The sequence below is a fragment of the Moschus berezovskii genome, chromosome 11 (genome assembly GCF_049115385.1).
Source record: "Moschus berezovskii isolate FMDL1 chromosome 11, NW_MosBer_1.0, whole genome shotgun sequence".
Taxonomy (NCBI): Eukaryota; Metazoa; Chordata; class Mammalia; order Artiodactyla; family Moschidae; genus Moschus; species Moschus berezovskii.
The window spans coordinates 28,277,447-28,304,359 of NC_142470.1; the positions used below are offsets into that span (position 1 = coordinate 28,277,447).

General features: G+C 35.2%; 1 protein-coding gene across 8 annotated transcripts in view; it reads right to left on the minus strand.

Moving 5' to 3' along the window:
* Nucleotides 1–423: 423 nt before the first annotated feature.
* Nucleotides 424–26,913, minus strand: part of PUM2 (pumilio RNA binding family member 2) — a 103,002-nt gene continuing 76,512 nt past the window's right edge. For 6 of the 8 annotated variants that reach the window (XM_055400873.2, XM_055400874.2, XM_055400880.2 and 3 more), the window contains 8 exons: nt 13,904–14,171; nt 12,932–13,061; nt 10,262–10,396; nt 6,578–6,715; nt 5,818–5,943; nt 5,454–5,575; nt 4,543–4,735; nt 424–3,371 (listed from right to left, as the gene is read on the minus strand). In XM_055400873.2, the coding sequence (XP_055256848.1) occupies nt 3,240–3,371; nt 4,543–4,735; nt 5,454–5,575; nt 5,818–5,943; nt 6,578–6,715; nt 10,262–10,396; nt 12,932–13,061; nt 13,904–14,171 (1,244 nt within the window). In that variant the 3' untranslated portion in view covers nt 424–3,239. The remainder of the gene's footprint in view (nt 3,372–4,542; nt 4,736–5,453; nt 5,576–5,817; nt 5,944–6,577; nt 6,716–10,261; nt 10,397–12,931; nt 13,062–13,903; nt 14,172–26,913) is intronic. The other 2 variants (XM_055400879.2, XM_055400876.2) reach the window with 1 other exon arrangement.

Consider the following 26,913-nt stretch of genomic DNA (forward strand, 5'->3'; position numbering starts at 1 on the left):
TCACAAGGTTTGTGAAAAGTGAGGTTAACTTTAAATACAGGCCTGAACCCAGACTGTACTTTTAGACAACATAGTCTCCTAAAGTGCATGTATGTGCAAAGGAAACAAACACCTGTGGGTAAAGATATGTGATTTAATTTAATCCTCAAAAACAACTTTGAAGTGTCATTTTATCAATAAAGAAACAGGGTTAAAGTTTCATCATATTAAGTGTGTAATGACTCTATGTAGTTAGACAAAAATTATGAATATTGTTAAGATAGGATTCATACCATCAGTGCAATCACTGGCCCCAGACTAGCATCCATGTGATTGATAAAGATATTTTTGTTTTCCTTAAATCAGAGTAAACTTGAATGGTCAATGGGAATTGTAATTGAGGTACAGTGGGGTATTTTATGTAGAGAAAAACACGAGACCAGATTTATTTCATACAATGTTATTCACACATTTTTCATTTTCTAATTTATACATAATATACAAAGAATTGAAGATAACATTATTTCATATGAACCAATAAGAGCCAGGACTTAGACAAACTGGTCTAGAAACAATTCATATCAAAAGACAACCAAGAGTAAAGCCTAAGTGGTTCTGCCCAATTAAGTTTATTCTAAAATGTCATTTTCAGATTATACCAAAACCTCATGCCAATTTATTCAAAGGTGGAATCAGAGAGGTGGGCATCAAAAATGGCATACCAAAATTTCTAGAGTAATAGATATTGTTCTACGATAAGCTCTAAAATACTGGGAAGACTGGGTTGTTAATAATGGGACACATAAGAGCATCAGGAATCCAAGACAATGGTCCAGTTTCCCAATGTGCTGTTCTCTAGGACTTTCTAAATCTGCAGAAATAATTTCTCTGTGTGAACAGAAGATAAAGGAAAAGCAGGAATATAACTGTGCAAATCCAGGAAAGTCCCCACCAATCTCCAATAAGGACAACTTTGATCCTGAAACCATGAGCTGATACTGGGAACAAAAGTTCAACACAGGGCCAAGACATTCTGAGGCTGGCAAAACAAAGCGGGAAGGGCAGCAGGGAGCAGCCCTCTATGGAGGGAAAAAAGCTCTGTCACTATGGCTGGGACATGCTGATGAACAAGTGTGACTGTGAGAAGGGACAGTGACAAGTGGTTAAATTTAATGGCCTCAACAAGGAATGTTGGGTTAGAAAACTAAAATAACTCAACATCAAACATGAAAAACTATGCCTGGCACCCCAAACTTCATGCCGTTATTCTTAGGTTCATGATATGAACAGCTATGTGAAAAACCTTTATGTTCACTATTGTGCTCAGAAGACTGGTTTTCTTCTGCAGACTTCCAATAAAAAAATCCCTTACATATTCAATTGAAAGAGATAAGCATGGTTCATTAGTTTTTAGCACTAAACATAAGTGGGTCAACATAAAAGTTTTATACAAAATACTGACTTCAACAAAATACAAAGCACTTTCTTTATCTTTCAGAAACTGAATATACAAAGCAAGTTTTTTCCAAAATATTTTCATAGGCAAAGGATTAAAAACGATTTTAATTATACACATATGGTCACAATTTTGCCTTAAAAAGATCGTTGGGAAATGTACATAAGGCCGCTTGTAAATGTACATCATGTTACTGTTATGTCTTATGTCCAGAGAAAAAATGTTATCATACAGATTTGCTATTACTTGGGAGTAGGCTATTCAAAAATACAGTACTCTTCTGTACAAAGAAAAAAGTCACATCACATTTAATAAGATGGAAAAAGCATTGGCCTCCATGGTAATCAAATATCTCAGTCCAATACTTTCTATTATGCACAATACCCTGACTTCTTGAAAGTGATCCAAATCCTAGCATGTCCATAATAACAGAGTCAACAACTATGTTATAAAACAAAATGTTTTCACAATAATAAAAAGAAAGCTGGTTCAACTTCTGAAACCATATAAAGATAAAAAATTTTAAAAAATCACTCTCATTTTGGAGAAATCAATTTACATTATACAACACTATATGCCAGGTCAGAGGGCAGGGACATAAATGTACACCAAAATGCAAATGTTTCCCAAAGAGATAAAACAAATTCCATTTACAGCATTGAGGTTTACAAATATACACCTGTACAACCAAAGAAAGCATCACTACCAAATTAGCAAGGCTTTTATAATAAACATTGAAACAAGATTTGCTTTCAAAGTGTAAACTTACATCTATTACTACACACACAATGCATATATTTATAAGGAAGCAAAAAAAGCTATCTGAATATGTAATCATGCTTAAATGTTGAGCTATCAAATTCACTTTTCAGTGGCCCCTTTTCACCTCTATCAGGTTCCTACTTTCTGAATCTACTATGAAAAAGCAAAATAAAGCTCAACACTTTCTCAACATGTCCTTGTAATTCTATAAGCAAAACAATATACAAATCTCCACTCTTTCTCATCGCAAACCAAACTGAAAAGTTAAAATGGAACTTAACTTTTCATTTAGCATACTTAACTGGATGGAAGTGTCACCATGATTCTGTTTTTCTACCTCTTATAACAATTACATATGTAAGTATATACAATACTTCTGTACATTGCCAGATACATTTTAGGGCAGTATTTGTATTAAAACCACACCCACTGTAAATACTATAAGTTCTTTTCCTTTCAAATCACTTAATTCTTATTGAGTTTTTATTTGCATGATAGTTTGTGAATTACCAAAATACAACTTAACTTTCTTTTTAAAATATTAATAATATTTATGCAGTTGATTGTTAATCTGTTATAAAAGGCTTCACACAAAGGACAAAAAAAAAAAATAAGGACTATATTTCTATATACATCTCTATAAACCTGTTGTGCTATGGGGTCCGTAGACCTACCAGACTGCAAGCCAGTTTATTATAAGAATACTGTACTTTTTCCTTTAAAAACTATTTTTGTGACTTTACAAGGTAAAAATTTACAAAATATGTGACAGTATTTTTTGATACAGTTACATCATATACAGGCATTCTGTGCTTTGCCAGCAATCCAATCTGATAGGTCTCCACTCAGGGCTGAATATAATTTATTCACCACCCCCACCCCCAAATATACACAAGAACCTTAAAAAATTTACAAATGGATGAATAAAGTCAATAAATAGTTTTGCTTTAAAAAAAATTTGAAATTCATAGTTGAGTTGTGTTTTGATAATTCACAAAAGAAACGTTCCTCTCACATGGTTACATTATCTTCTTTTTTTCCTTTACAGCATTCCATTTGGTGGTCCTCCAATAGGCCCTAGATCTGGGCTATTTTTCAAATAATATTTTTCCAACTTGGCCAGTATATGCTTCCCATATGTATATTTGCGCAAAGTAGTAATGTGAGGTCGAATCTGAAAAATAAATAATCTGTTTAGGAAATCTAAGCTATTTTAGTTTCTGATTCCTAAAAAAACTGCCCCCAAATCTGGGTGATTTGGAAGAAATAATTGAAATTTTAAAATTCAAATCCAAAGAAAGTTGTTTGCAAAAGCAGTTCTGTTCCACCCAGTCTCTCCAAACTTCTACTCTCAAAATTGTCTAATGAATAAAACAAGCCACTATTCCCATAAACTACTACACATGCAAATAACAGAGAAACTCTAAACATAGCAGAGAAGTATCACTAATGAGCTAGTATATTCTTACAAAGTTTATGAGGGCAGAATTCTGTAACTCTAAGCAACTAGACAAAAATTCAATACAAAATGGAGCAAAAGACATGAACAAGCAAGATGTGTGAGAGCTAATACATTTAAGATATTCAGTATATCCCTAATAGTTTTAAAAATACCTATGAAAAGAATCATATCATTATCTTTCCATCCAGACTGGAAAAGAGTTTATAAGCAATAAATGGCATTTATGAGATAATGATAAACAGGTAAATATCAGACAGATATGCAAACTTGTACAAAATTTTTGGAAAGCAATTTGAGAGAATCTATTAAAATGTAACATGTTCACATACTTTGTGCCACCAATTTAAACATCTAGGAATTTACCTTACAAAAACATTTAATTATGCAAAGATGTTGATATAAAACACTGCTAAGAACAGTTACTAAAAAATAAGTAACTGAAATGCCCTAAATATGAAATTGGTAAATAAATAACGCAGTTAAAAATAAGACTGAAAAAAGTGTTACAGGTGTATATCCTTAAACAGAAATATCAAATTTTAAAAACAAAATCAAGAGGGCAAAAATACCACCAGTGTTCATTTTAATAGTAAGTTTTCCTGTGGAAAGTAATGATTTCTTTGAGAATCATTAGACTGTAGAAAAAGGATAGAGAGAAACCAGCTTAATTGATTAGGTAAATGGTAGGTAAATATGAGCAATGAATGTGATTTTATTGAGCTGATTACCTTAAGAACTTAACAAAAGGGTACAGCATACCTACATCTGCCAAAGGTTTTCCACTGATTTTGAACTTTTTCCATAGTTCAGACATTCCCAGGAAGTTAAAGGAGTAGCCTAAACAAACTGAATCATCTATTTTAAGAGCTATACACGGTACTACCTTGTGCATGATGATCTTTCTCTGAGCAGGTTCAGCCATATCAATCATCTTCTGAACGACATAATTGGCATACTGGTCTTTCATCATGGTGTATAAGGCACTGTGAGGACCATCATTCTGGCAGCAAACTTCATCAATCAGTAAAGCTCTCTCAGCACGGGAGGCATGAGTAACACACTTTTCTACTACATTGCTAAAAAATTAAAGTACATAAACAGAAATTATTTTGTCATTTTTTTTTACATAAAACTTTCTCTGGCTTTTGAAAGAACTTGTTCAGTGCATTGGAAGGCGGAAGAGTCAAAATAGGATTCTCTTGTAATTATCCAGTTACTTCTAAAACAGAAATTAATATCATGGAAGAATCCATACTGGACATCCCCAAATTTAATGGCAGGCCTCTTAAAATTATAACTAAATAATAGATTCAACTTTTGGGACTTCCCTGGTAGTCCAGTGGTTAAGACCCCGAGTTTCCAATGCAGGGGGCATGAGCTTGATCCCTAGTTGGGGAACTAAGAACCCACAGGCCATGTGGTATGGCCAAATAAAAACAAATCAAAGACCCCTAATTCAAGGGGGTTAGGTGGGTGGGGGGAAACTAGGTCATTAATAAGGTCCGAGGCTTTCACGAGCATGAACTAAATACATTAAATGTGCAATTATCCACACATCTTGGGAAGAAATAATTTTCCAAACACAGATTTCAAAAATGGAATATATGTGGGCAAACCAATTTGTCATGTAGATTCTTTAAGAACAAAAGCAACACTCTAGATGTACCTTTTGCCTCTACTAAAAAAAATTAGAGAGAGACTGTATTCCAATGTTATAGTCTATATGCATTTCTGTGCTTAAAAAGCCAGAGTGTTAAAAGACCTTTCCCTTGGAATGAGAAAATAATGCAATACCTGGCAAATTTGTGTTGACTCAAGGCTAAGACCTTTCCTCGGATTTCAGAAACAATTTTGCTCTTGTCTTCCGGTCGACCATGTTCCAGTACATGCTGAATAACATAATTGCCATACTGATCCTGAGTACAGACATTTAAAAATTGATTTCCTTAAAGTCATTCGTTAGGAATAATGGTAATTCTTTAAAAAGATGTTCATCATTTTTCTAAAAATCCAATAGTACAATCAAGAGAATACAAAAGGTTTTTGTTTCACTGTGTGTTAATTCTATAGTGTGTTAACAAATAAATTATATTTCCTTTTAAAAATCAGAACCATTTGCAAAAGTACATTAACATTTCAAATTTTAGGGATTTTATACCTGTACCAACTGCTCCGTATGTTGGTGGAGTTCTTCTAAGATAGGTAAGGTCTGCTCTGCAGTGCAATGCTCCAGGATGCGCTGAATTACTCTGCAGCCATAAGGATGAGTTGAAAGTACAAATACCTTAAAACAATTAGAAGAAATAAACTTCCAATCTGTGACATTTTTGGAAAGACTTGTTTATACAGGTTTTTGATAACATGCTGAGTTAATTTAACATACAAGAACAGGGAATTTACATTTAATATGTCAACTGCCATGTTGGCAAAGACTGGTAAACAGGGTACTCAGTTTAGGAGCTAACAGTTATTTTGATCAAAAGGAACCTAATCAGAAGAAGGAAGGCACGTAATAATGACAAAGAATGGATTGTGGGGGCAGTGGCAGTGCAATATCAGACACTATTAATTATTATGTGTTAGTTACTAATTAATATTTATTTTTCTGTCTTTTATTATACAATCTTAAGTCTTCTTCTCTCATTTCCCCTCTCCCAGGAAATTTGGAAAACACTGTCGGGCTTCCAACGCTAACAGCAGTTATCTTTATTTCTTAGAGTAATATAATTAAACTCATCTACATTTTTCAGGGGCAAAAATGAAGCTATCTATTGACTCACTTACACTCTTATGAAAGAGGCAGAAATTAACACACATTTGGTATTTATCTCCTTGTATGAAAGTACTAGGTATTATCCTGTGATTTATAAAAAAAAAATGTTAACAAATTCTAAGTAGAAGACAAAAGTCGATCTTACTTGTCCTTTGAAAGCATCAATGATGAACTGTAATGACTGTGGCTGAACACATTCAATACACTTTTGTACAACATGGTTTCCATTTTGATCTTTCACACATTTGAGTACATGACCATCGAGCTCCTTTACCATTTCACTCTGCAAAAGAGAAGACATTTAAATTACCTTACCAAACAACATAAAAGGAGTAAAAGCACTGAGATGGAAACAAAAGTATATTCAAAAATTTGTTTGTAATTTTTTTATATATCAAAGTTTAAAATTCCCGAAAGTGTTAATAAGCACAAGTCACTGAAGGTCAGATTTACTAAAATATTTTGGATTATAATGTAAATGATATTTGCTAAAATATAACCCTCAGTTCAGTTCAGTCACTCAGTCATGTCCGACTCTTTGTGACCCCATGAATCATAGCACGCCAGGCCTCCCTGTCCATCACCAGCTCCCGGAGTTCACTCAAACTCATGTCCAAAATATAACCTAGTGATACTCAATTTGCTACATTTAAACTGTCTTCACTGTATATATCTTTCACTCATCTTTCTCAGCCGACAACTAATATAATGATGTCAGAATTCTATACTTTTCTCTACTAAGCATATCCCTTCCCCCAAATAATCATCATCATCATTGTTTTGGCCGTGCTGTGCAGCATTCAGGATCTTAGTTCCTCAACCAAGGACAAACCTGTGCCCCCTGCAGTGGAAGTGTGGCATCCTAACCACTGAACTGCCAGGGAATTCCCCCAAGTAGTTATTGTTGATGGGTATTTGAGATTATCAAGCACACAGAAAAGGGTAAGGAGCTGAGTGAGCCCTGAAGAGCCGTGTAATTTTCATGTACTATATCAATTATGAAAAATTATTATTGAGCACTTTTGTTCTTCTTTTTAATAATCTTATAATAAAGAACTTGATTCAGAGAATTCCCTGGTGGTCCAGTTTTTAGGACTCTGAACTTCTGCTGCTGGGGGCCCAGGCTCTCCCTAGTGGGGGACTAAGACCCTTCAAGCTACACAATTTGGTGGGGGGGAGGGGGGCAGTGCATGCACGCGAATGGATGGACACAGGACCAGTCACAACTTGATTTAATATTTTCCTTTAACATTTTATACCTTCTTCAGGGACAGATTCTCAGGAGATTTTAGATCTTTGCTCATTTAATGGGCAAAGATGACATTTTTTCAATTTATATTTGATTAATAAGCTCTGACGGTAAAGTGTCTGCCTGCAATGCAGGAGACCTGGGTTCGATCCCTGGGTCAGGAAGATCCCCTAGAGAAGGAAATGGCAACCCACTCCAGTACTCTTGCCTGGAAAATTCCATGGATGGAGAAGCCTGGTGGGCTACAGTTCCGAGTTGGACATGACTGAGCGACTTCACTTGCACTTTTCAATAATAAGGTTAAACTTACTTACAGCGCATTTTAACTATTTTTCCCATAAAATTCTAAGACTTCATTAACACATATCTTAATCCTTAGGGAAAAAAATGTAAGTAACCACACAATAATCTGTGTACCTAATCAGTGTAACAGGAAATAAGATTGTGAAGAAATGCAGTACACCTAGTATATCATTTTTTTTCCTTTTGACATGCTGCATGGCAAGTGAGTTTTTAGTTACCCGACCAGGCACTGAACTCCTGTTCCCTGCAGTGGAAGCACAGTCCTAAACACTGAACCAACAGGGAATTTCCAGTATTTATATTTAAAATTTCTCTCACCCAAAATATCTGTTGTATTCTCACAGAGGAATCCTTGAACTCAAGATATTACACAAATGTTTAGTTATAAGAGCACTAAATTACAAAAGCAAATGTAGTAAAGAATCCAAACAGGAGGGAATTCTCTAGCGGTCCAGAGATTAGGACTGTGCTCTCACTGCCGGGGGCTTGGGTTTGATCCCTTGCTGGGCACCTACAATCCTGCAAACTATGCAGAGCGAACCAAAAAAAAAAAAAAATCCTAACATGAACTGGTTCATCTAAAGCTTACTTCCAAAGCTTTATATTTTCAAATTAAAGAGACATAAAATATCATTTTTTAAAGAAAGAATTCAAAAATTTTACTCAAGGCAAACTTGAGGATTATAACCTGGGAAGAGCATCTCAGAAAGCTCTGAAACTGTTTCCAAAATATCTTTACCAGTCTGAGAGTTAAGAGCAGAGAAACTCTAACTAAGTATCTATACAAACTACTGATCTTTCTCCATTATGACACAACTTCAATGACTCTAAAGTTCGGGATTTCCTCAAGAGGAATAATGTTATTTTCTCACAGACGTTCACTGCTGTGATCACATACATATATATTATTGTTTTTAATTCTGGAATTTATTGTATATGTGTAGCTTGAGAGTCAAAGTCAATCTCTTTCTAAACTTACTAATTACCAATACCTTTTAAGAACTAATTGTTTTCTTCACTCACTGTATTTCACTGTAATATATAAACCAGTTTTATACAAAACAGTATCTATGGGAGGTTATGAATTTTATTTTAAAAGTCTGTTTTAATGCATAAACCATATTAATGCTTCACAATGTAAAAAATCTAGTGGATTAGCAATTCTCCTCATCCCCTACTCTCCTTAATATCCTTGTCTATTTAAAATAATTAAAACATTTATTTTGGGGACTTCCCTGGTAGTCCAGTGGTTAAGACTGCCTTCCAATGCAGGGACTGAGTTCGATCCCTCGTTGGGGAGCTAAGATCACACATGACTCGTGGCCAAAAAAACCCAAAACAAAACAGAAACAATATTGTAACAAATTCAAGACAGACTTTTGATCATTTACAAAAAAATTCATATGAGTACATAATTGGAATTGCACTAATCCTTTTTTAACTTAAACTACTTAACTCTTTAAACTTAAAACACTTAAGATTTTTCCATCCTAGAATATGGTTTATTTCCTATTTAATTAATTTATATGTGCTCTCCTCTTAAAGAACTGTAAATCTTGTTAAGAACTGTAAATCTTGTTAAGAACTGTAAATCTTGTTAGGAGGATGCTTAGGCTATTTTTCCTGTTGAGTGAAACATTTAAAACTCTATATATACTTTTTTTTTCCTTTTGGCCATGCTGCGTGGCTTATGGGACCTTGGTTCCTCAACCAGGGACTCAATCTGCACCCTTGGCAGGGAAAAGACGGAGTTTTAACCACTGTACCGCCAGGCAATTTCCTGTAAATATATTTTTAACTGGCATATAGAAATGCAACTGGTTGATAAAATATTTATTCTTATTAACAGAAATATAACTGTAACCCAAATAAACACTGGAAATAGTAAAATGTACCCCGTATACTATAGAAAAACAAATGAATAAATGGTAGCAGAAACATCTACCACCTAGTACTTGACACATAGTAGGTACTCAAATATTTTCATTTAGAAAAGATGCTGAAGAACTAAATAAAAGACAGGTCAAAGATCTGTTGTATAACTTTTAATTAATAATGTATTCAGTTCAGTTCAGTCCAGTCGCTCAGTCATGTCCAACTCTTTGCGACCCCATGAATCATAGCACGTCAGGCCTCCCTGTCCATCACCAACTCCCATTAAGACAGATTTTTAAAAATACTTTAGTCTGTGGACATATTTAACATTTCACTCCAAGATTACTGTAAGATAAGACTTAAAAATTGGATAAAATAATAAAAAATTTTGTCTTAACTTACAATTACCTGCTGGTCAGACGAAATAGACTCTAATGCCTTCTGAATAACACGGCAGCCATACATCTGCAATGCTAAGGGTAGAACATGACCACGAATACGAGTAGCTAGGGCTAATTTTTGATCCAAACTCCCAAACTGATAGAAAAAAAAAAAAAAAGATTTTATTATTACTTTGTTAACTTGAATAACTCACTGTTTTCAGTCTATTGAATCTATTTTTAAATATTACATTTGGCAAGTAGGTACGGAGAAAGCATTTAGGTATTAAACTTCTCATTTAATGTAAAGACCATACACTTAAAAGATAAATATATACCACAAAATATAACATTTTAACCAAAAAATACAACATTTGATTTCAGTGGCATTGACTATATTCTCACCATGTGCAATAGTCATCGCAATTTGATTCCAAATCTTTTCCATTGCCTCAAACACAAACACTATACTCATTAAGCAATAACCCCACTCTTTCCCCTACTGGTCTACTAGTATAATAGTAAGCCCTAGTCGACTTTATATGCCAGCAAATTTGGAAAACTCAGCAATGGCCACAGGACTGGAAAAGGTCAGTCTTCATTCCAATCCCAAAGAAAGGCAATGCCAAAGAATGCTCAAACTACCGCACAATTGCACTCATCTCACACGCTAGTAAAGTCATGCTCAAAATTCTCCAAGCCAGGCTTCAGCAATATGTGAATCGTGAACTTCCAGATGTTCAAGCAGGTTTTAGAAAAGGCAGAGGCACCAGAGATCAAATTGCCAACATCCACTGGATCATGGAGAAAGCAAGAGAGTTCCAGAAAAACATCTATTTCCGCTTCATTGACTATGCCAAGGCCTTTGACTGTGTGGATCACAATAAACTGGAAAATTCTGAAAGAGATGGGAATCCCAGACCACCTGACCTGCCTCTTGAGAAACCTGTATTCAGGTCAGGAAGCAACAGTTAGAACTGGACATGGAACAACAGACTGGTTCCAAATAGGAAAAGGAGTACGTCAAAGTTGTATATTGTCACCCTGCTTATTTAACTTATATGCAGAGTACATCATGAGGAACGCTGGGCTGGAAGAAGCACAGGCTGGAATCAAGATTGCCGGGAGAAATATCAATAACCTCAGATATGCAGATGACACCACCCTTTTACTTTCATCAGGAGCTCAAAGGCCTCCTGATGAAAGTAAAAGAGGAGAGTGAAAAGGCTGGCTTGAAGCTCAACATTCAGAAAACGAAGATCATGGCATCTGGTCCCATCACTTCATGGGGAATAGATGAGGAAACAGTGGAAACCGTGTCAGACTTTATTTTTTGGGGCTCCAAAATCACTGCAGATGCTGATTGCAGCCATGAAATTAAAAGACGCTTACTCCTCGGAAGGAAAGTTATGACCAGCCTAGATAGCATATTAAAAAGCAGAGACATTATTTTGCCAACCAAGGTCCGTCTAGTCAAGGCTATGGTTTTTCCCGTGGTCATGTATGGATGTGAGAGTTGGACTGTGAAGAAAGCTGATCGCCGAAGAATTGATGCTTTTGAACTGTGGTGCTGGAGAAGACTCTTGAGAGTCCCTTGGACTGCAAGGAGATCCAACCAGTCCATTCTGGAGGAGATCAATCCTGGGTGTTCACTGGAAGGACTGATGCTAAAGCTGAAACTGCAATACTGTGGCCACCTCATGCGACGAGTTGACTCACTGGAAAAGAGTCTGATGCTGGGAGTGATTGGGAGTGGGAGGAGACGAGGACGACAGAGAATGAGGTGGCTGGATGGCACCACCGACTCGATGGACATGAGTTTGAGTGAACTCCGGGAGTTGGTGATGGAGAGGGAGGCCTTTCGTGTTGTGGTTCATGGGGTCGCTAAGAGTCGGACACGACTGAGCGACTGAACTGAACTGAGTCAACTTTATGTCTCTATGAATTTGTCTATTCTAGGCATTTCACATAAGTGGAACCTTATAATGTTTGTCCTTCTGTACCTGGCTTATTTCACTTAGCTTCATCCATGAGTAAGCATGTATGAAATGCTTCATTCCTTCTTATGGCTGAACAATATTCTACAATATTCAATGTATATACCACATTTTGTTTATACATTCATCTGTTGGGCATTTTTGACTGTTTCCACGTTTAGGCTACCATAAATAATGCTGAAATGAACACTAGTTCATTTAAGTGCTTGTTTTCAATACTTTTGGGTATATACCTAGAATGGAATTGCTGGGCTATATCATAATTCTATGTTTAGTTTTTTAAGGAACTGCCAAACTATCTTCCACAGTGGCTGCACCATTTTACATTCCCATCAACAATTTATGAGAGTTCTAATTTCTCTACATCTCCACCAACATTTATTGTTCTCTATATTTTAAAATACAGCCATCCTAGTAGACATAAAAAGGAGCTAGCTATGGTTTTGATTTGTGTCTCCCTAATGACTAAGGGTGTTGAGCTTTTTTTCATGTGCACATTTGAGTATCTTTCTCGGAAAAATGTTCAAGTTCTTTGTCCCTTTTTTAAACTGAGCTGTCTTTTTGTTGTTGAGTTTCATACATTCTGGATATAGAATCTGTACACATTTTCTCCCAAGGATATACTTTTATATGAAGAATAAACTTTCAGAGCTTTTCTAAGCATTGAGCATGAACAAACATGAACGCATGCTTACCTCAAAAAATTTCTGTATGACATAGTTGCCAAAAACATCTGTCATTAATTGATAGGCTGCTTGTAGAATTTCATTAAAAACCATCTGTCGCTCAGCTGGAGTAGCTCTCTCTAGCTTTTGCTGTATGAATCTACGTGGGAAACATTTTAATGTCACGACAGTATATTAATAATAAGCTCCTGCAAAATCAGTGTCTGATTTGAATATAACACACTCCAACATATATTCACATAAAGTCATTTCCAGAAACAGTATTAATACATCCTATACATATAAAATAAAAAGAACAAAAGTTATGAAGTGTATCTTTGTTAACACCTTAATTTAAAACCTCTAGTCAGACTGGCAAAAATCTGGACATATGGATGTTTAACACGTAAGTTAGTTCTGGTTGTATTGCAATCAATAAAAAAACGACAAAGATACTACTGCTTATTCATTTATTTTTAATAATTATATTATTACTGAGATTATCTCAAATTTAGCAAATGTGTTAGAATTTGAATACTATATTCTTTTCTGTGTATTATCTTGAGAACACTAATTTGCATGTACTTCAAGTATTATAGTACACACAAATCCTGTTTAATGTAAAGGAACACAAAGCATTTAACTTTGTTTTAAACATTTTTTTAGACAAGTATACACATCAGGGACACAAGTCCATAAATGTAATTCAGAGCACTATTTTCAAAAGGAAGTTTAAAGAAATTAAATGTATTCAGCCAATATAATAAAAATAATCCAACAAAAAAGCATTACTATTTTTTATTAGAGAAAACTGAAGAACCATAAAAAATAAATATCAGTATTTTTATAGTTTATCCTCATATGAAAGAAAAATTCACACTGGATATTTATTTTTTAAACAATTCCAATTTTTATACAGGTTAAATAATCCTGGTCAAGAAAAATCTTGGCTGTTTCAAAGCAAAAATGCAGTGTAACGTATCATAAATCATAATCACCTACCTAGAACCATGCTGGTCTTGAGAAAACTCAACTATGTGTCCAATCAAGTCTCTAAGTTGAAGGTTTGGGAAGCGGTTGTTTCTGAAATCTTCTAATAATCTACTTCGGCCAGAAGGCATAATATCAGACCTATTATACCGAAGCCGAGAAGGAGGAAACAGCTGGCTGCTGGAGCTAAATAGACTGGAAGTGCCTGAAGCACTTCGGTATTTTGCTTCTGCTCCAGGTGCTGCAGAGATATATCGACCACTACCATTTGTCAGTCCTCCTATAACAAAGCAACTGTGGTCAGCAAATATTTTTTACAAAGTCATTCCTCAAATAAGTCACTTAAACTAAAAAGGCATTCAATAAAGAAATATTCATCCTACTAATTCCTATATGGTATAACATAAAGTTGAAGGGGAACTCTCACACATTTACTTAATGTGTGTGGCTATAATATATGGGGGAAAAAAGAAACTAGAAAACATGGGGGGAAAAAAAAACCAACCCTGTATTTGTTCTTGGCAGTTTAGTTTAAAAACATCTAACATCATACACAAAACCTGTATTTATTTTTGGAAGCTTAATTTAAAACATAATTACAACAACTAATGTCACACATAGTAGTGACATTACTATGTCAATACCAGAATATTGAAACCACTAACAAAATTTTCAGTTATATTAACAAACAAATTACAAATAGCTAGAGCCAACTTAGATTTCAAGTCACTAAAATAAAGGCTGATTGAAATTTATCCACAATGTTAACGGAATACCAACAACTAAATCTACTTTTTTGGAATATATAAAAATTCATTAAGTCATATACACTTGTATGTAAAGAAAAATGATTTCTCAGTTAACCTAATTAAAATTCAAACTTAAAAAACCCACAACATAATAAAGCTAAATTACAAGCTAATTATTAAAAATTTTAATTTAAACACTCTCCATAAAACACTGTTTTACAGACGAAAAATAGGAGCAGTAAAACATATTTATTATTTCTAGAGTTTTAACGTCGGTCATTTAAAACAAGTGAATAAAAAACCTTTAACTTATATCCCATTCCAAAGAATACTAAAGGGCAATTGATAAAAATGAAAATAAATAGAAGCAGGTAACAGTTCTTATGACAAATAACCACTTAAAAGTACTTGACAGTGTCCTTTTAAAAAAGAAAAACGTATAGAAAATTGGAAAATGCATACTTAGTTCAGATAAACAAAATCCACTGTCAGCTTTATATTACTGCATATTACTTCTATTTAGAGTAGTGTTGTATGTACAATCCAGGCCAGAATACAGATGGTGCCAAGGACACACTGTCAGTGCAAAGTTATAGAAAGGCATTGAAGGCCAAAAAGATTTACAGGGATAAGGAACAGTAAAAGAGTTATAATCCTGGAGGGCGAAGTGGTTTAGAAAATTCCTCTTTAACTTTCAGTTCCCACTATTCTAGCTTTATTTTTTTTTCATTAAATTTCCCATCATCCAGGATATTATACACATTCATTATTTATTTGAATCCTCGGCCCCATTTCCAATGTCAAGTGCCACAGGGCTATATTCACCTACATGCTAGATACCTCGTGCCTAAAACAGCATCTGATGCATGGTGAGTACACACTATTTGTAAAAATTAAATGTAGTATCGACTGCCTATGGCCTAGTTCTATAATACCTTAAAAGTGTGTAATTTTATGCACCAAAGTCATTAACAACAAATTCTCAAGTTCATTCCAGTTCTACCATAAATTTGTGCTCATATAAACTCTAAAAAGTAATTCAGTGTTAATAATGTCACCATCTTTTCACTACTATTAATCCTTCTAGTTTCCTATTTTAATCTGTTTATAGTACTATCAGTTGTTCACAGCAATAACTGATCATTAGCCCATTAGAGTCTCTAACAATTCTTTAACTTTTTCATAGGGAAGGGGTACTCTGCTTATCATTCCAATTTGTTTTTATAAACAATGATTATGTCTTCCCATTCAAAGACTACCGTGATGTCATTTTACACTAAAATCCTACAGCATCCTGCTATAGTACCTGCTCTACATTCTTCAGCTTACTTTTCAAACCTATATTCCAGACCTATTTTTCACATAAATTTCCTAACAGTACCCTAGTGTTCAATTCTCTCCTTCTTACTCATTACTATGTCTGTACCACTGCTTATCATTACCTGAAACATAAGGCCTAATCCTACCTCTTTATTTTTAATGAACTAAAGATTTCAATAAGTCACTCCCTCAGTCGTGTCCGACTCTTTGCGACCCCATGGACTGTAGCCCACCAGGCTCCTCCATCCATGGGATTCTCCAGGCAAGAATACTGGAGTGGGTTGTCATTTCCTTCTCCAATTAACTATAAATAAACTATTATATCTGAATACTTCACTTAAAGCTTTCAGTAATATTCTGCCTCATGAAGAATGTTTAATGCCATATACCGTTCATAAATCTGGGATATGTTTGAGGCTACATGGGGAAATAAACCATGCAAATTTTTTAACTATAAAATTTTAACTATATATTTGCCATATAAAGACAGAATTTTTACTGGGGAAAGAAATCAAGCCTTCAATGAATTTAAAACCAACATAATTCTAGTTGACAGTATAATCTTCCACATCTTCTTAACAAACAAACATAAAAGGCAAAAAGCGTAACTGTCAAGTGTGCTACCTTAAATTTACACACTTTATGACAATAAGTATGCAAACAATATAAGGAACAAACTATAAACCAAAATAAATATCTGCTGCTTCCATTTCTACAACCAGTAATTTTTTTCTAAAACCAACTAAGTAATTATCTTTTGGCATCTAGTGCTTCAAACTTTTTAAAAATACAAAGGTAAGAAGGAGACCATCTTCACAGAAGATAATCTACCTTCATTCATCAAAGAGCACTTAAAAAGCCTGTTTTTAACTATACAGTTCATACTAGTATTATATCTCATTCCTATCTCTATTCAACTTGCCAATATCCATTATTCCATCAAAAAGCCCTGTATGATTTCAAGACTGCCTGAATCTTACATCTTTAGTGAAAACTAAATTATCTGTGATTACTGAACATGAGGACACTCTTAAAACCTACCCCTACCCCAACAAAACACACACATGCAAAAATAAGAACTCATAATCATCATAAAACTTTTCGAAGTGCAGTGTTCTAGAGTATGATCTTAAAACACTCCTCAGACAATACAGTACAGTCAAATAATGCTTTAATGTAAAAATGTAGGATGTTAAAACAATTTTTTTAAACAAGAAAGTAGCTAGTATTCAAACATAAATTTATCTGTAAAACAGAAAGAAACAAAGCCACTCAAATTACTCATTTTGTTGAGATCAGGATACAGCTGACTCTTGACCAACACAGAGGCTGGAAGCATTGACCCCACCAAAAACATATATATCAATTCTGACTTTCTTCAAACTTAATTACTAACAGTCAGACTGCTGTTGACCAGAAGCCTTAACAGCAACATAAAGAGCTGACAGACACATGTACACAAGTATATTTTTTGTTGTTTGGTTGCTAAGTTGTGTCTGACTCTTTGGGAGTCCATCGACTGTGGCATGCTAGGCTCCCCTGTCCTTCACGGTCTCCCTGAATTGGCTCAAACTCATGTCTACTGAGTCAGTGATGCCATCCAACCATCTCATCCTCTGTCGCCTGTTTCTCCTCTTGCCCTCAATCTTTCGCAGCATCAGGGTCTTTTCTAATGAGTTGGCTCTCCACATCAGGTGGCCAAAGTATTGGAGCTTCAGCTTCAGTCCTTCAAATGAATATTCCAGGCTGATTTCTTTTAGGATTGACCAGTTTGACTTCCTTGCTGTCCAAGAACTCTCAGTCCTTGCTGTCCAAGGACTGTCCGAGTCTTTTGCAACACCACACCTCAAAAGCATCAATTCTTTGGTGCTCGACCTTATTTACAGTCCAACTCTTACATCTGTACACGATTACTGGAAAAACTATAGCTTTAACAACAAACCTTTGTCAGCCAAGTGATGTCTCTGCTTTTTAATACACTTCCTAGATTTGTCATAGCTTTTCTTTCAAGGAGCAAGAATCCTTTCATTTCATGGCTGCAGTCACCATCTGCAGTGATTTTGGAGCTCAAGAAAATAAAATCTGCCACTGTTGCAACTTTTTCCCCATCTATTTGCATGAAGTGATGGGGCCAGATGCCATGATCTTAGTTTTCTGAATGTTGAGTTTTAAGTCAGCTTTTTCACTCTCCTCTTTCACTTTCATCAAGAAGCTCTTTGGTTACTCTTCACTTTCTGCTATAAGGGTGGTATCATCTGCATACCTGAGGATATTGATATTTCTCCCGGCAGTCTTGATTCCAGCCTGTGCTTCATCCAGCCCAGCATTTCGCATGATGTACTCTGCATATAAGTTAAATACACAAGGTGACAATATACAGGCTTGACATATTCCTTTCCCAATTTGGAACCAGTCCATTGTTCCATGTCTGCTTCTAACTGTTGCTTCTTGAACTACATACAGATTTCTCTGGAGGCAGGTAAGGTGGTCTGGTTTTCCCATCTCTTGAAGAATTTTCCAGTTTATTGTGATCTACATGGTCAAAGGCTTTGGTGTAGTCAATAAAGGAGAAGTATATTTTTCCTGGAACTCTCTTGCTTTTTCCATGATCCAGCAGATGTTGGCAATTTGATCTCTGGTTCCTCTGCCTTTTCTAAAACCAGCTTGAACATCTGGAATTTCACTGTTCATGTACTGTTGAAGCCTGGCTTGGAGACTTCTGAGCATTACTTTGCTAGTGTGTGAGATGAGTCCAATTGTGTGGTAGTCTGAGCATTCTTTGGCATTGCCTTTTTTGGGGACTGGAATGGAAACTGACCTTTTCCAGTCCTGTGGCCACTGCTGAGTTTCCCAAATGTGCTGGCATATTGAGTGCAGCACTTTCACAACATCATCTTCTAGGATTTCAACAGAAACAACCCATGTATAAGTGGACCTGGGCAGCTCAAACATGTGTTGTTCAAGGGTCAACTGTACTCTTAAAAGCTGTGGAGCATGGTCTCAGCTTTCTTATTTCTAATTCAGTGGAGAGAAAAAAAATCCCAAACAACTCTAATATAATCTAGTCTGTGGTTAACTTGGTACAAAAAAACCCATAAAGGAAAGATAATAATTCTAAGGGAGAGAATCACTATGTTAAATAAATAAGTCAACAGCATCACAATCATTACACTACAATCACTGGTTTACTTGTCTGTATTTACCACAAAAAAAGTCAAATTTGATGATGGTGGGCAGAATGTTTTCTTCACCAGTGTCTCTAAAGTCAAGTACAGTATGCCATGTAGGTATTTGACACTGGTTGAATAAATTTATCAAGTAAATTAAGTAAAATAAATTAGGTAAAAATTTTGATCAGACCTCAAAATTCTTAAATGGAGGCCAGAAACAAAACAAAACACAACTACACATAAAAGAGAAACAAAATAGGTATTAGTTTCAGTATAATAATTAAACTTATTACTATTTTATTAATTAGAATAGCATCTGATCAGTTTAAATTTCAAAATTATTAATATATTAAGAGATCCTTGAAGTAAAAAGTATTTAATTGAGATTAAGTCAATTGCAAGCAAGTAAAAAATGCCAATATACTGACATTCAAAGTCACTTTCACCACCAGCTCATAATAGGGTGTTATATATTTTACCACAACTTTATAAGAAGTTCACAAAAATTCTAAACTCAGGAAATAGGAAAAGATCCTTTATTTAGTCAGAGAAGCAGTAGACAGAAATAAAAGCATTCTTCAAGGAGCAGTGTCATATCTTGGAATAAACCAGATAGACCTGGGCTCAAAATTTTTGTTCCTTATTAACTTGACAACTACAAGCAAATTATTTGAGCGCTTTGAGAAGGAAGTTTTATTTGTGTGTGTAGTATGAAAGAGAAGTTAAAAGTTAATCTCTCCCTGTCTGGATACTAAATTGTTCCAGTTCAACTTACTGAAAAGACCATCCTTCCCAAACACACTAGAATGGCACCATGGCCACAAATCAGGTAACCAAACAAGCAGGTCTATTTCTGGATCCTTTATTTCACCAATCTATTTAAAATTTTAAATTTGTCTTGAAGACTGTCTTGATTATTCTTGGCTCTATTTTTCTACCTACATTAAATAAATCACCTTGTCAGTTTCTTTAAAAAGCTGAAAAGCTCTTACTGAGAGTGTGCTAAATCTGTATATCAACTATAAGACAGTTGCTATCTTTACAATACTGAGTCTTTCAAACCACAAACATGACATGTCCTCTTATTTGCCTTCTTCAACTTCAGTCAGTGCTTTATAGTTTACAGTGTAAAGATCTTGCCCTTCTTCCACTGGACTTATTTCTGGTTAAGGAAACAATCTTGTATATAAAAATACCCTAAACATGTAAGTCAGTTCTCCATATCACCCCATGCGACCCATGCTACTTTCATTTTTAAAGTTTATTTGGCTAATAAAGCTGCAGGTTTCTCAGGAAGCACATCTGTCTATATTTTAAGAGTTAGTTTCCTGATCCTACGTTTACTTAAAGTACATTATTTAGTGTATAAACAGTGAAATAACATAAGTTCTTGGTAAATTATTGATAAACTACAATAATTTTTAAGACACATGAAGACTTATTTGATATAAGTAAGAAGGAAAGGTAGAGAAACAACTGAGTGAGGAGATGAAATGTAAATATGAAGGAAAGCTAGTGGCAATAAATAAAAAGACAACCAAATGATAGTAAATAACGATATATAGAATTATAGCCAAGAAAATTAAAGAAAAGGCTCCAATTTGCAAAATACGTATCAAGGGAAACAGTATTTTAAAATACATACAATAAGAGATCAGACTTTTCTATTTTCTCTCATTCCATAAGCTTTTTTTTCCCCCCAAAATTAAAACATGTAATGGTAAGCAGACTTTGGGTAAATGGAAGGAAAAGAAGGCAGGAAGAAAAAAATCCATCAGTGAGATGACAGGAGACAACATCAAAGGCTCATATAACCCAGATCCAGGAATTATGAGTCAAAAAGATGTGTGAATTGGAGTAACCCCTAATGTAAACTATGAATTGTTCCAAAGTGGTCTCTCTCTCCAGGTGGGTACTACTGGAAATTTCTGTGGGATAATCATTTTAAAATGAAGAGTTTGGCATCTGGCTGCTAGGTATTTAATGTCAACAGAATTCCCATAATCATCATGACAAGCAAAAACTGCTGTCATACAATTCCAAATCAATCACCTCCTCATTCAAAGTATCTTAAACAGGCCCAAGTGATTCTGATATGGTAAACCACTGAATAGGATCATCAAGTATGTTCTAGTCTCAAATTTGACATTATCTTAACTGAATTAACTGGTGAAAACATTTTTCAGTCATTAGAAGCACAAAGTCACAGATAACATATGAAAGGATAATGAACAAAACATAAGGCCAAAACGTAATCACTGGGACCCCAAACCAGAACTCAGACTAATGAATTTGTATACAGAAATGAAACAAAAAATAATAAATTCTTCTACACAAGTAATAATTAATAGAATTTCTTCACAACATATTTTATATTCATCAACAAATAAGTGACTTTTAGACACACCAATGGGTTGAAGCAATGTGTTCATTTAAACCACCATGAGAACCTGTAAATAACATTCCATTTCAAGCTGAATATGCTGTCTTATCTATTCAGTCCTATATTGTACAATATATTCAGTTCCTGGGTCACCTGCCTTATGAGTAACACATATTCTTATTTCAAAGAGTAGATAATCCTGACCTGACTCTTGAGAAACCTATATGCAGGTCAGGAAGCAACAGTCAGAACTGTACATGGAACAACAGACTGGTTCCAAAGAGGAAAAGGAGTACATCAAGGCTGTATATTTAGTCACCCTGCTTATTTAACTCATATGCAGAGTACATCATGAGAAACGCTGTGCTGGAGGAAGCACAAGCTGGAATTAAGATTGCCGGGAGAAATATCAATAAGCTCAGATATGCAGATGACACCACCCTTATGGCAGAAAGTGAAGAGGAACTCAAAAGCCTTTTGATGAAAGTTAAAGAGGAGAGTGAAAAAGTCGGCTTAAAGCTCAACATTCAGAAAACGAAGATCATGGCATCTGGTCCCATCACTTCATGGCAAATAGATGGGGAAACAGTGGAAACGGTGGCTGACTTTATTTTTTTGGGCTCCAAAAAAACTGCAGATGGTGACTGCAGTCAGGAAATTATAATAGACGCTTACTCCTTGGAAGGAAAGTTATGACCAGCCTAGACAGCATATTAAAAAGCAGAGACATTACTTTGCCAACCAAGGTCCGTCTAGTCAAGGCTATGGTTTTTCCTGTGGTCATGTACGGATATGACAGTTGGACTGTGAAGGCTGAGCACTGAAGAATAGATGCTTTTGAACTGTGGGGTTGGAAAAGACTCTTGAGAGTCCCCTGGACTGCAAGGAGATTCAACCAGTCCATCCTAAAGGAGATCAGTCCTGGGTGTTCATTGGAAGGATGATGCTGAAGCTGAAACTCCAATACTGTGGTCACTTCATGCGAAGAGTTGACTCACTGGAAAAGACTCTGATGCTGGGAGGGATTCGGGGCAGGAGGAGAAGGGGATGACACAGGATAAGATGGCTGTGAATGTGACCCCATGAATCACAGCATGCCAGGCCTCCCTGTCCATCACCAACTCCCGGAGTTCATTCAAACTCATGTCCATCGAGTCAGTGATGCCATCCAGCCATCTCATTCTCTGTAGTCCCCTTCTCCTCCCGCCCCCAATCCTTCCCAGCATCAGAGTCTTTTCCAGTGAGTCAACTTGTCGCATAAGGTGGCCAAAGTACTGGAGCTTCAGCATCAGTCCTTCCAATGAACACCCAGGACTGATCTCCTTTAGAATGGACTGGTTGGATCTCCTTGCAGTCCAAGGGACTCTCAATAGTCTTCTCCAGCAGCACAGTTCAAAAGCATCAATTCTTCAGCGATCAGCTTTCTTCACAGTCCAACTCTCACATCCATACATGACTACTGGAAAAACCATAGCCTTGACCAGACAGACCTTTGTTGGCAAAGTAATGTCTCTGCTTTTTAATATACTATCTAGGTTGGTCATAATACAATTTGAGAGGCTGATTAGAATCCTGCTATTGGCATACTGTTATTGGCATATTGTTCAGCTGATTAAAGAACAGCAGTTCAGTTCAGTTCAGTCGCTCAGTCGTGTCCGACCCTTTGCGACTCCATGAACCAAAGCACACCAGGCCTCCCTGTCCATCACCAACTCCCGGAGTTCACTCAAACTCATGTCCATCATAGTAACAGGAGTTAAAACAATGTTCCAGCTTCAGTTCTGTCATTTATGGGTTTGGTCAAACTTCCTGGGCTCACATGACCTGTAAGTGTCTCTTTAATGGGCATATTACTCAGCCACTCTATGTTAACAATTAGAATGAAATGAAATCATGAATATGAAGGTGCTTTAGAAAACTACCATAAACTATTCAGTTCAGAGAAGGCAATGGCAACCTATTCCAGTGTTCTTGCCTGGAGAATCCCAGGGACGGCGGAGCCTGGTCGGCTGCCTGCCGTCTATGGGGTCGCACAGAGTCGGACACGACTGAAGTGACGTAGCAGCAGCAGCAGCTTTTCAGATACAGGGAACTTGCTACTTAAAGAGTACTCTCAGTGAAAACTTCAAAATAATTCATATAGTTTTCTGCTTCAAGGACCATATATGAAACTCAGCAAATCTGCACATAGCCTTAACAACCGATTTGGCCATTTTTGTTTTAACTCTTAAACATCTCATTCTGAGAAAAGTAGATGACCAAATTTGCTAAAGGTCAGCAATTTCAACAGATACACTACCACTAACCAGGAAAAATGACCTTAGAAGTTAATATTAATTACCCTGCTTACATCTCATATAAAATTTTCTGTGATTAGGATAGAAGACAGGTTACAAAGCTTTTAAATCTATTGTACTATTTGACTGCTGAATACACTAATTGATTACAGAATACATGACATTAACAAAACTTTAATAGTTACCTTCAAATTAACTAATTTCCCTGAGCTCACAGCTGTCATTATACTTTTTGGCACCTTTTTCTTAAGGAAAAAAAATAAGCCAGTTCAAAAATGAAGAGATACAGAGAAGAAAGCCATTTGTTCGTCAAACCCTAATAAAAATACAGAATACTACTTAAGTTCCACATCAATCTAAATATTATGAGAATAAAGATTAAATAAGAAATCATTAATGTATTGTGAACATTTACTCAAAGAAGAAAAAGAAAGGAAACAAGAAAGGAAACAACTAGTTAGTTAGCTCCAGGTAGACAAAATAAGACTGGAAATATTTCATCTTCTTTCACTGGGAGTAAACTATCTCAAAATAAGAAACTGACTTCTATCATAGAGAATAATTTAAAACACAATTACTGGTAGAAGATATTTTCCTCAACTCTATAAATCAATGTAACATGAGAAAAAAATTCATTTAATATTCAATGCTGAACGTAAAGCCCAGAATTTGACACAGCTCTTTTCATTTCAAAATAGAAACCACTAATCTTAAAGCTGTTCTCTTTGCTTGTTCTTTTCCACTTGCTTCTCTGACCAGTGTTTTAAGTGCTTTTAACAAGTTATGGTCAAGCAGGTACCAATCTGAAGGGACTCCAAATGGCTAAAGATAGTAATATAGGATCAAAAAAAGGTATAAAAAGTGTTATCTTCCAGACTACAATGGACTGAAACATCAACAATCCTAAAAGCTATCAGCTTATACTACAGTTACCTGTAGTGTACGATGATTTAAACACAAAAACAAAAAACCCCTACAAGTCACCTTCAGAAGTTGCTAAGGCATCAACTTAATAAAATTGCAAAATATAGAAGAAAAAAAAAGCATTATCCTGATTCCTATATGAACTATGTATTTCAGGGTAACCTCACAATCATGAAAGTTCTTTTCAACAGAAAAATTCCAGCTAACCAATGCAAAAGCAATGACAGAGAGAATCACCATTTTGCAATCTCTGAAGAAATATTCAGGTGATAATGAAAGGTTGCTAAGCTGTTAAGTGGATCTGGATGATGGAAACAACCAGATCATGGAAACAACCTCACATGGAAACAACCAGATATGTGTCTCCTGATATGGTGCAGCAGAACTATATATCCAAATAACAAAGCAAGCAAACAACAAGATCAAACCACTAAATTTAATTCCATTTTATAGAAAATTACATACCACCACGAGGAAGAATTCATCAGTCAAGATTATTCAATAGGACAGTTTCTTTCACAAATACATGTAAAGAAGAAGAAGAAGAAAAAAAAGAGGATGGAAAAATGGTTCCATATCAAAAGACATATCAAATAATGGACCTTTATTTGGACCTTGATGTGAACACAACAACTGTAAAAAGACATTTAAGTCAATTAGGGAAATTAGAGTAATGAGAATTATAAATGTTAAAAGGTATGATTTTGATATTGTGGTTATGTTTATCTCTTAGAAATTTCACATTATAATATGGAATATAAAATTACTTTTTCATGCTTCTGACCTCAGTATATTTAAAAAGGCTGCAAATCTTAACAAAAATGTTTTAGGTTATAAAAAATGGAACAACCAAAATCTATCAGTTGAAATCTGATTCTTCAATCACAAAGTGAGTACTAGTTATCCTACTAAAAATATTTATGTTGATGAAATTACAACTATTTTTAAAAAATGAAACATCTCCTGGAAAATCAGAAGCACACTATGTTGTTATTAGCTTTTTCTGTGAATCAAGTAGCTAGCATGAGCAAAGGCATAGGATAGGTGGCTTAGATATCTAGACCTACCAATAACTATAATGGTTACATGTCTTAACATCTTGTAAGAAAATCAACTGGAACTAATTAATTACAGTCAATTTTAATGAAATGGAAAATTTATCTCTATTTTATAGTATTATATTCTTAGTGTGTGACCACAGTAAGATTATTTTTTAAATGTCTATGCAAATTCATTTCCTTAGGTATTTTATAAATCAGCAGCCTTGATAGCCTAATTTACGGCATAATCCATTTCAGGAATACACAATTTAAAATATATTTTTTAGACAAGAGCGCCTGTAAGTCTTGCCATCATGTGTCAATGATATGAAAGTGAAGGACAGATTATTTTCATGAACACTAGGGGAAGAGCAAATTTATGAAATCTACTGAATTATTTCAACTTGGCAGGGTCTATTCGTTGTTACCAAACAAGGCTGCTAGTTATAATATGACTAAAGCTAAAAGAAACTAGGGAATCTCAAAAGAAAATAATCTACAGACAATTTCAATTAGAGGTGTATTAAAATACCAGATTTCAAGGTGAAGCTAACCTAAGGAGTTAAGCTTAAACCATGGGTACAAAAGTATCAGAGTTCAATGCAGAACTCCTGGCCCACATGATTACTTCTCATAACTCACTACAATTCATTCCATAAGCATTTATATGCCTGGATTCTTTATAGTCAAAAAAATCTAGATTGTGGTTTAATTAGAGACATCTAAAAGGCCATTATATAATCCAATTTCTAAGCAAGTTATGTAGAATAATAATGCCATTTACACAGGCATTAAGCACAACATAAGCAGTTAACAGCTGACAGAAACCTGATCTGAAACTTACCTATGAAAAAAATGACAGGACATGACAAATATAATCTTAACAAATAAAACACAAAACTACTATGAAATGGCTATTCTTAGGTATGCTTTGTTCCAAATTTTGGTGTCAGTTTCAAAGTCTCAAAGGCATGTTTTAAATGGGAGTAGTAGGAGTGGGTCTGAATAGAAATAATAAAAATCAAGAACTGAACAGTTCCTGTGACTGAGAAAGATAAAGGAAGGAAGGTGGTAGACTAAAAACTGGTAAGTTTACACAAACAGTGTTACAAAGCAGGTCTCAGAACCCCTCTCAAATA